At 49.8% G+C, this 10,243-nt stretch overlaps 1 protein-coding gene across 5 annotated transcripts in view; it reads right to left on the bottom strand.

Moving 5' to 3' along the window:
* Window positions 1-7,512, bottom strand: part of A1CF (APOBEC1 complementation factor) — a 27,292-nt gene extending 19,780 nt beyond the window's left edge. For 2 of the 5 annotated variants that reach the window (XM_015633802.2, XM_015633798.2), the window contains exons 1-3: window positions 7,405-7,510; window positions 5,593-5,699; window positions 1,577-1,720 (exon numbers count right to left, since the gene is read on the bottom strand). In XM_015633802.2, coding sequence (XP_015489288.1) covers window positions 1,577-1,675 — 99 coding nt within the window. In that variant the 5' untranslated portion in view covers window positions 1,676-1,720; window positions 5,593-5,699; window positions 7,405-7,510. Of the gene's footprint in view, window positions 1-1,576; window positions 1,721-5,592; window positions 5,700-6,051; window positions 6,128-7,404 lie in introns of all 5 variants that reach the window. The other 3 variants (XM_015633801.2, XM_015633799.2, XM_015633803.2) reach the window with 3 other exon arrangements.
* Between the last annotated feature and the right edge of the window lie 2,731 nt (window positions 7,513-10,243).

Consider the following 10,243-nt stretch of genomic DNA (forward strand, 5'->3'; position numbering starts at 1 on the left):
TCCCTGACCATTTATTTAGCCACTTCCCATTCTGGGATTATTCCAGGACAGCAAATGCCTTGTACCTCTGATGTAAAAGGAATGTAAACAAACAGAGATCCTTACAATAAAAAAGGGAATATACCACAAACCCTTTTAATTTTCTCGAACCTAGATCAGGCCCTGAATTTTTCATTCTCATTCCTGTTTTCCCAATGTTTTCAGCAGCAATAGAGTCCTGGGGATATTTGATTTTATGTCTGAGCTGGTGTGTGAGGGGGCACAGCAAGAAATAAACCCCTCAGTTTGCAGTGGCTTCATTTGTGGCTGGAAGGCAGCACCTCCACAAACCCTTCCTGACCAGGAGCCTGGAGGGAAAGTGGACATCAGCCACTTCCCAAAGATGAACGACCCAGGTGTGCACTGAGGAAGAAGATGTTTGGCTGCACTCACAGACAGGCTGGAAGAAAAATCCCTAAGGTACAGGGAAATTAGGAGAGGGGGGGGAAGAGAAGAAGATAAAGCTTGGAATAGAAAAGGAAAGAAGAGAGAAGAGCAAGGAGGTGTTGAAACATGTGGGGGATTGGGAGCTGACATCCTAACGCAGCTGTGCGTTAGGAGTGAGCTTTGCCAGATGTGACAGTAGGAGAAACTGAACACCAGAATAATTCCAAGGCCAGGTTGGACAGGGCTTGGATTAACCTGGGCCAGTGGGACGTATCCCTGCCCATGGCATGGGGCTGGAATGAGATGGGCTTATGGAACCTCCCAACCCCTGTGATTCTAAGAAAGCCACAGTAAATCTAAGACATACCGAAGTCCCATATCTTATGGGTCAGGTACAGCAGAAAGGCTCCTCAAGGGCACCAAACGCAGCTGCTGGCCTGGTCCTGGAATGTGCTTTTTTCCCAGGAATCTCAGGCTGTGCTTGGGGCTGTTGTGCCCTCTAGTGCCATGCAAAACAAGGCAAAGTTCATGGCCTCCACCTGCCTAAAATCCAGTGTTTCCAGTTCCTTCTTCCAGGATGCTGCTCATGGCAGCGTCCAGTGCTTTCCACTGCTGAGCTTGTTTTGGCCGTGGTAGCCAAGAAAGGCTTTCTCAGGTGGGTTTGAAAGTCATGCCAAAGCTCCCCCTGCCCTACCTGCAGGAGGTTTGGATCTTTGAGACCTTGGAGCCTAAACTGTGAGAAAACCTTGGAGCAGGTGAGGCACCTGGCTCCCATGTACCTGTGCAAGCATCTGCACTAAAGGTGACGTGCTGGACTTCCCACCTCAACCCTCTTCTGAAACTTTGCTCTGTGGGTTTTCTTTGGTTTTGAGACACCAATCCCGGCCTTTCCCAACATTTAGCAGTGCCCAGGGTTGTCCTTCCCCCACCTTTACTGTCATTTCCCACCAAGCAAGGAATTCCTTGAGGAATAAGATCCTGCTCTGTGAAAGACAACGTAGTGATGGTCAGCATGGATGTGAGAGAGAAACAGAGCGAAAAGGAACGAGCAAGGAGTGATTCAGGAGCATGGATTCGCTGCTCACGCCCCCAGTGAAGCTTCAGGATGAAGCTGGACACTGCACAAAAGGATGGGACCGTGAATTCCTACCTGGATCAAATTATATCCTGTTCGCTGAATTAACGCACGGAGGGCGGCTTCTTTCTGTGTGCCGGTCAATCCATCCCCGGATTTGTGATTTGATTCCATTGGGAGTGATTATCAGCAAAAAATCAGGTTAATTAGGGGTGCTCACTGCAATCAAATTTAAGATAAATTAAATCAATTAATACAGCTGGGAGGAGAAAGTCCACCCTCCTGAGAAAGTTTACAGGGTCGCTCTCCCTAAATCAGTTATTTTGGAGATAAAACTGAAACAGAACAGCAGAGACCACGGAAAAAGCAGAAATATTCCCCCTGATGAATGGAAATAAATAGCATTTAAACCCACAGTGAGATCCTGGGGAGATGCAGAGGGAATTTGTAGCCTTTTGGTGGGGTCTCAGGAGGAAAAAATACGTAAGTGCCTAATCCTGCATGGAATACACAACAAGTCCTTCAGGCCTCGTGTGATGCTGACACTGGGAAGGCAACCTTATACCATGTCCAGCACTCTGTGAGAAACAAGACCTAGCTCCAAACTTGGCCTATTTTTATCTTGGAAAATAAAGAACATGGGAGAACTTCAGATCTTAGCTCAGCTCAGGGCTGGAACAACCTTGGGTTCAGACATTTTGATTCAGAGCTGAAGTTTTAGGTCATAGCTGATTCAAGATTTTTTGGTTTGGGTTTGGGCTGAAAACATCATAAAACTGAAATCTGAATCTGGCTTGAGCTACACCCTGGGAAAGGGATATTTACACCATGGATTCACTACTGGTGATTCCCTGTTTCTCCTGAATGCTGAGCTCTGAGCTTGTCCAAAATCCATTTATGTGCTCCAGGCATAAAAAAACAGGGTCTGTAGGTGCAAGGCTAAGCTTGAAGTCTTAGGCTGATGCTGAACAGCAGTCAGAGAATACCCAGATCCCTCCTCAGGTCCTCAAGGACTCCATGAAGGAAAATGTTAAATTGTGTCATCCAACACGGTTGTTATTGCCTAAAACTGCATTTTGTTGTAGAAAGCTGTAGGCAAGGGAAGGTGGAGCCTCCCAGGATTGCCTGGAGAGCAAACAGGGCCAAGAGGGGCTGGGAGGGGTGGACTGGGGGTGAGGCACCCTGGGATGGGATGGAGGTGGGGATGCTGGGCAGAAGGGAAACCCAGAGCAGTAGGAAGGTGGAAGGAAGGTGGATTGCTGAGCTACTGCCAGATTTTTGGGAGGAGACCCTAAACATCCCCCCTGCACAGCAGTCCCTTGGTGCACGTAAGGTGAGCACTGCACGTAAGGAAATGCAGGTAATGCACTGCAATCTATCTGGTTACAGCTGACTTTCTCAGAGTGTCATGATTCTGCAGAAATAACAGAAAAAGCTTTTTCCAGTACCCAGCTTTTGACACCAACCCCTTTTTATCAGCAGTTTTTTCACTGAGGGAGGAGCCAAGGCTTGGGGCAGCCCACCTTGGCCATTACCTGCCCTGTGCTCCTATGCCTTTGTGCCCTGGAAGTCTTAAACAGCTGCTTTCAATTTAAAATGGATTATTCCCAGCACAGAAAATGGGGCACGAGCCCAAGTATTTGGAGGATCTCAGTCCTATGTCTCACTGAGATCCAGAGACTGTGATTCAAACACTTGCAAATAGAGGCACAATGCCAGAATTTGGAGCTATTTAATGCAGAGGTTGGTGAGGCTCTTCTGAATTAATTTTATCTTTTTCCCGTGCTCCCAGGTTCTCCAGTGTTTTAATTACTACTAACATGCAGGGCCTGGGACATGGAGTATCCAATGCAACAGCTCTCTCCTGTCTCCAATTCCCAAATGAGTGTTTTCTGCAGCAGCTGGAGCCTAGTTACTGGTTTGTTTTGCCCTTCTGAGGGCAGCAACAAGACCCTGTGGATGTTTGTGGTGTCTGTGCCTGCTGCCTCCTCTGGAGCTGGCGTTCAGCAGGCACAGGGCAGGATTAGCATGCTGCTGTGCAGAAACCACTTGGAGCCTTTCCCAGGCTGCTTCAGAGAGAGAACGTGAGCGTTCAGAACAAACCCCGGTTAAAATCCAGATTGCTTCTGCACCCTCCCCTGCAAAGACACCCCATATATCCACCCCATATATCCACCCCATATATCCACCCCATTTATCCACCCCATAGGGGAAAGCTCTGTGGCACTGCAAATCCAGCCCCTCATATTCTGCTTTTGGAGCATCCTGGTTTCCTCGGGGAGTTGAGGGATCAAACTGCAGCCCTCGGTGGGTGGGTGGATGTGTCTCTCTTAGCCCTTAGAGCTGGACCTGAGTGCTGCCAGGCTGGATGCCTGCAGGGCTGCTGCTTTGGATGCACTTGCAGGTGGATCCTTTAAGGCCACACAGCCTCTCCTGCGGGGACGAGGGATTTCCAGGAAGGGCTCTCTCCCTCCCGGGGATGCTTTTACACTGAGCAGCGAGCACAAGCCCTGGGGCTGGTGGATGGACGGGAACAGAGCATCTCCCTGGCTGATGCCTTTCCAGGGGCAGCAATATCCCTGTCTGCCTTCTGCCTTATTAGATAAGACAGCCGAGCTCTTCTGGGCTCTTCTCGTAAGGCATCCTGCAAAGATATCAGGCTCTAGACCAGCATGTCTAGACACTGGTGCACTCCAGGATATGCTGAAGCAATCCACTTGGAATTAGGGAGCAAGAGCATTCAAGGTTGCAGTGAAGCATTAATCACAGCCTGCTGCAAAACCCGGGCTCTGGGAGTGGGTTGTTAACAAAGATCTGGCTTTAATCTGTGCCCGGTGCTTCCACACATTCCTGCCTCTGACCCATGGAAACAACCCTGCCCCATGGAAGAGGTGCAGGATGCCCATCCTCAGGGCTGCCCTGACTCACCTGGAGTTGTGGAGCTGGTCCTGCTGGAAGTGGGGTCCAGCTGGAGACCCCCAGCACCAGCCCCTGCAAGCCCCCACTCCTGATTCCAGGGGAATCTGCAAGCCCCCACTCCTGATTCCAGAGGAGGCCAAGACTGGGCTGGACACAGACATGGACAGCCCCATGCACCACCAGGGTATGGGTCATTCACGAGTTATTTATGAGCTAAAGAGCTTTCCCCCATCAGTGGGGTTTCTCTGGAATGGAAACAGCAAATCCTTCTTTTCTTTGAGGTACAAATCCCAACACAACAAATCCCAAACCCAGGGTAACAGGTTTTCCACCCTACAGTTTCCCAAGCACTTCTTTTCTCCTTCCTTTCTTCCTGTCTCCCTTGAGCCAAGGCCATCTAAACACTGTTTTTGGACAGGGCACTTTCCCACCTCTGCCACCCAAGGGTCCATCTCATGGAAACACAGAATCATTTAAGTTGGAAAAGCCCTCTCAGATGATGGAGTCCAACCATTAATCCACCACCAAACCACATCCCCAGGTGCCACACCCATGTGTCCATCGGTGCATCCAGATGATTTCCAGAACACAAATCATGGGGGGATGTTTTATTTCTGAAACTTGTGGAATTCCAGCCCTTTCCCCTTATTGCAGGCACCAGCCCCAGTCTTTGCAGCAGTGCCAGTGTGCTGGGTTGGGTTTTTTTTCACCTTAAAGGAGGAGAATTCCTGTCACCCAGAGGAAACACGATTACTTTCTCTCCTTCTTTGTTCCCCGAGCCAGGAATCAATTAGCAAATCCACCCCCACAGGGGAAAACCCCCCTTCCGTGACTGCTGATGGAAAATGTGAATGACTGCAGCAAATTCAGTGTTTTAAAAAGAGAATCAACCCAGCCACACTTAATAGAAATAATAGTTCTGGAATTCAACCAATTTCAGGGATTTGCCTTTAAAATGGATTATCATTAACAAGGGCCACCACGTGAAAAAGTAAAGGAAAAAAAGGAGAGGGGGAAGCTGCATTTTGTTCAGAAGTTTAAATTGAAATTAACACCTTTGAAAGTGCAAACTATCCATATTTCCTATTTCATCCTCATTTGTGATGAAATTTTGACAACAGCACCAACTTATCATGATCACAGCATCAAGAAAAGGAAGGTTCTGCTTTTACCTTATATCAGAGTATCACCAGGTCTGGCTTTTCTCTCTCCACTCTCATTTATTTTAGGTTTCTGCTGCAATTCTGAAGTGCCAAGGCAAGAAAAGGTCCTTTCATACCTAGCAAGCCCACATCAACAAGAAACAAACCGATTACGATACCACCTCTCCATGACCACTTCCACACGTGGCTCCCTCACACCCACTACAGCACATCCTCTGGCTTTCCTCCATCCAATCCAGGAGCAAGATAAATCCAGAAGATTTCATCCCAAAAATTGTGGAAAACTTTGCTTTTCTTCTGGGTTATTTGAGAAAGGAGGAATCTCTTTCCTCAGCCAGGCTAGGATTTTTGCTGAGGGGGTATTTGAGGGCAGAGCCTGCCCCTGTGCAGCCTTTGCAGGGAAAGCAGGTTCTCGGTTCCATCAAGGAGATAACAAACCCATGTTTATCCCACAGGATCAATACAGACCTGACTGTGCTCAGCCACTTGGACACATCTAATTAAGGCCATTTTGTCTGGTAACTCCTCAGTGCAACTGCTCCTCCTGAAGAATAACAACCTCTTGGAAGACTGGACAATGATATTCACTCCTTCCCCTAATAACCCAAATAGGTCACTAGAGAAACCATTTTCCTCTAGATTATCAATGTTTTGGGGATTTTTTCCTCCCTCCCTCCAGGCTCCAAGCAATATCTATTCCTTTCTATACATCCAGAAACACCAAGCATGCTTCATTTTCTTCCCCAAAACTGGAATTCTTGTGAGCTGCCCCAGCTCCTCGCTGGGGTGACACACTGAAGGACGGAGTCCGATTGAGCAACGCAGCACGAGGTTTTTGTCCCTTGGCTTCCCCAGGTGGGGGGTTGTTTTCCACCTCTGGTGGCTCCACATAAATTGGGAACTCGCAGACATTTGCAGGAAAACAGGGAAAATTCAGAGCTGCATGAAAGCACTGCAGCACATGAGCCTGGAGAAAACATTTCCTGCCTAATCCGGAACATTTTTTTGCTCGGCCCCTTTTGCTTGGGAATCATCTTTTCCCTTTGGAATCCCTTTCCTATTGGGCATGGCTTTTGCAGCTCTGTCACCACAAAATGCTCCCAAAAAGCCACTCTGTGATGCTGAGCCCAGCCTTCCTCCCTTGCATTTAATCTGCATCCCCATGTGCCGGACTCTTGGAAACCATCCTTCCCTCTCTGCCTGCTCCCACCCAAAACTCCTGTTCCACCGAGGGGAAGAGCTTGGGAGGAGCATTCTGTGCTGGGCAGAAACTGCCCTTGCTAGTTGGGAGGGATTAGGGCAAGCTGAGGAGGTTTTGGGAGCAGTGATTGCCTTTGAAGGGAGACTGATCTCTGGCAAAGAGAAGGAGGGACACCAAGTCGGCTGGAAAGATCTCTAATGATTAAGCCTTAAAGTTGCGCTTTAACAAATCCAGAGGGAATTATGGCAGGGAAAATCCCTCCTCCCCGTCCGCCTCGTCTGGCCTCGCTTTTCAGGCAAGGAGGAAAAGCAGAAAACCCCCTCTTTCTATGGCTTTGCCAGGAAAAAACCGTGCCGAGGCTCCCGAGGAGCTGTGCCCACCCTGCTCATCCCAAACTCAACGCCAGTGGTGTGGGGCTGTGTGGGGCCAGCCAGGGGGTCCCGGCCCCCCAGTCCAGCCCTGCTGGAGTGGGACAGCTCCGGGGTGTGAGGCTGATGCTGGGGCACTCTTGGGGTGGGAGGCTCCCGATGGAGCTGCTCCTTCCCAACGCCACCGCCAGCCCCGCTTTGCGCACCCACTCCCACCCCCCAGAAAGCTCCCAGCAACCAGCAGCCGCCTACCTGAGCAATTCTGGAGGTGGCCCCCCGGGAAAGAGGTCTCCTTGCTTTGTGGGGAGTTTGCGACGTGTCACTGTGGTTATTCCCTAATCATCATATCAAACTCCAAAGGTTCAGCAGCCCCGGGCTGCTTTACAGTCCCGCAGGTTAAACTTTAACCCGCCCTATCTGCCAGCTCCCCGCAGGCCTTTGACCAGATAGCTGCCTCAGACAGCAGCCACCAGGCCCAGCTTTCCCTGCTTAAATGCAGACAAGTCCCAGTTTAAGGGCTGGGATGGTTCTGACACCGGTTTGCTCCGTGCTTTCCCACCTGATCCATCCCCGGTGCTGCAGCTCTGCCCAGCAGAGATGCCGGGAGAAGGGACACAGCCTTGTGACGCTCTTGGGCTTTACAGGAGCTTTGGGTTTGCTGGAGGATGATGGCAGGAGTGAGAAATCCCTTTTGGTGGAGAAATTCCGCTTGGTGGCCTGAGCAAAGCTGTGGCTTTGTAGGAATTGCTACAAAAATGTTATCCAAGCTCACAGGGAGGAAAGCCAGTGCATGTTTTGGGGAGGGTTTGTTGCACCCAGAAAAGGCTGTGAATAAATCCAGCAGCCACGAATTTCTGCAAGGGGTGGCTTCCAGGCGGGGCAACCTCTGAGCATCCTGAGTCTGTGGTCCTTGTGCCACATCTGGTGATGCAACAGCTGGATTGAATGTTTGGCTCTTTCCAAAATCCCTCTGGACCCTCACAGGAATGAAGTGGGGTACCACAGGACTTCAGCAGAGTGATTTCATGGAATTAAAGGACCATTAAGTTTGGACAAGACCTTTATGATCTTCGAGTGAAACCAGCACCACCATCATGCTCACCACTAAACCATTTTTCTCATATGATGTGCAAGTTTAAGATCCCAGCACTGGGATCCATCCCTGGAATTGCATCCTGCTGTGGCTGTCTCTGACCTCAGAGCTGGAGCACGACCAGGCTGGGGCATGGTTCGCCATCCCAGAGCTGACCCCCACCACATGGATGCAGTCCCGGGCTTCATTTGCAGCCCTGTTAAATGAAGCATTTATAATTAGGTGTTGCTGACGCTTCAGATTTGGAAAAGTGCCATCCCTGTGTTTGCTCAGCTTTAAAAGCATGAGGGATCCCTGAGGGGGGAGATGACAGGGCCTGGATCCCTCATGGAGAGCAGCATCTCGCTCCTTCCACCTTGCATCCGCTGTCTCACCAGGGTGCTGCTCCCATTTCCCGGCCCAAACATGGGATTGCTCCCAAGGAAACGCCTCCTGTCTGCTATCCACCTTTCTGCAGAATTTAGGGGTTCAAATGCACGTTTTGGAGCACACTCAAAGAAGATAAAAACCCCAGACAAGCCCTGTTATGAGCACCTCTCCCTGAGCACAGCTTGGCATCTTCTGCTTCTCCTGATCTGCAGGGCAGAGCTTGGGAGTGAGGGGCAGATGTAACAATGGGTTTTTTATCTTGTCAAAGGGATTTTTCTGTCTTTAGCACGCCATCCTATCCTGTCCCAAGGGACTGGGTGGGATTTGAGCACTGAGACACTGGATTTCAGACTGATAGCCCCAGTGTGCCGCTTCAGACTGCACAGGGAAATGAGCTGAAATCAGTGACCAATTCAATGCCTCTGCCCTGGAATTGTGACAGTGGGAGGAGCACACCAGCTCCACAAAATCAAGTGTCACACTCCTTCACGGGCCCAGCACTTAAAAGAGCAACGAGAAACTCTCTCTGGAGGAAATGTGAGGTGTTACCTGAGCACAGCTAAGGGGACTCTGCTGATCTGTCAGCAAGAGGGGATGAAATGCAGGTGGCCATGGCATGGAAATAGGGCAGTTTGGGATGGAAATCCACATTTTGGGATAGAAACCAGCTGTGGATTGACCCACAGGTGTGGGGGAAGCGTGACAACACATATGGACATGGAAAGCCATTCTGATGCCAGAGGGGTTGGGATTTCAGCATCAGTTTTTGAGGTTGTGCAGGGAGGCTAGATGTGGTGCTTTCCTTCCCTTTCTTCCTCCCTCTGCCACAGATTTTGCTAGAAGAGAAGTGATCAAGAGAGGAGCTGTGATTTGTGCTTGTGTTTCCTTGAAAGGCTCTTGAGAGGCAGAGTGGAGCAGCCCCAAGAGCAGTAGAACATAATTGTTTCCTTCTCCACAATCACAGCAGCAGTGGGGCTGCCTCCTCCAGGGTTTGCCTCAGCCTGCCAGTGGGAAAAGTGACACTTCAGTGGATGTTAGCCCTTTGTCTTATTCATTTACTGCCACAAATCCCCTAAGGGGGGCCTGATCCTTCAGCTTTCCCTGGAAGTGCTGCACAAAGTTTTCCAGGATGTCTAGCAAAGGATTTATGGCAAATCTCTGGCTGTGCCAGGCCCTGCTGGGGATCAGCAGCTGTCTTTCAACGTGGCAATAAACCAAATAAAAATATCCTTGGTGTCAGGAGGAGCAGGATCAGAGCCCAGCCTTGGAAAAACACGAAAATGGTGATGTTGAGAGCATCTCCTGAGGGCTGTGTTTGCTGTGCTTGGTGGAGATGCCCTGGCCAGGCAGACCCTGCTGTGATCCAGGTGTGTGGATGCTCTGGTTGGTGGCATTCCCACTGCAGGGACTGCTGGAAGTTGGGGAAGAAAAGGGATGTTGCCAAAAAACTTCAAATTTTCCCAAGTCAAGTACAGATTCAGAGGGATGTGTATCAGTTATTGGGGAGGGTTTTGTATGTGTACAAAGAGAGATTGTTAAACACCATTACAGCTCATTATAGCTCTCTAAACATCCCAGTTCTCCTTTTCCCCCCCAATAAATCTGCATGCTGCAATGTCACCGTGCTCT

Source organism: Parus major, chromosome 6 (assembly GCF_001522545.3).
Source record: "Parus major isolate Abel chromosome 6, Parus_major1.1, whole genome shotgun sequence".
NCBI classification, from domain to species: Eukaryota; Metazoa; Chordata; class Aves; order Passeriformes; family Paridae; genus Parus; species Parus major.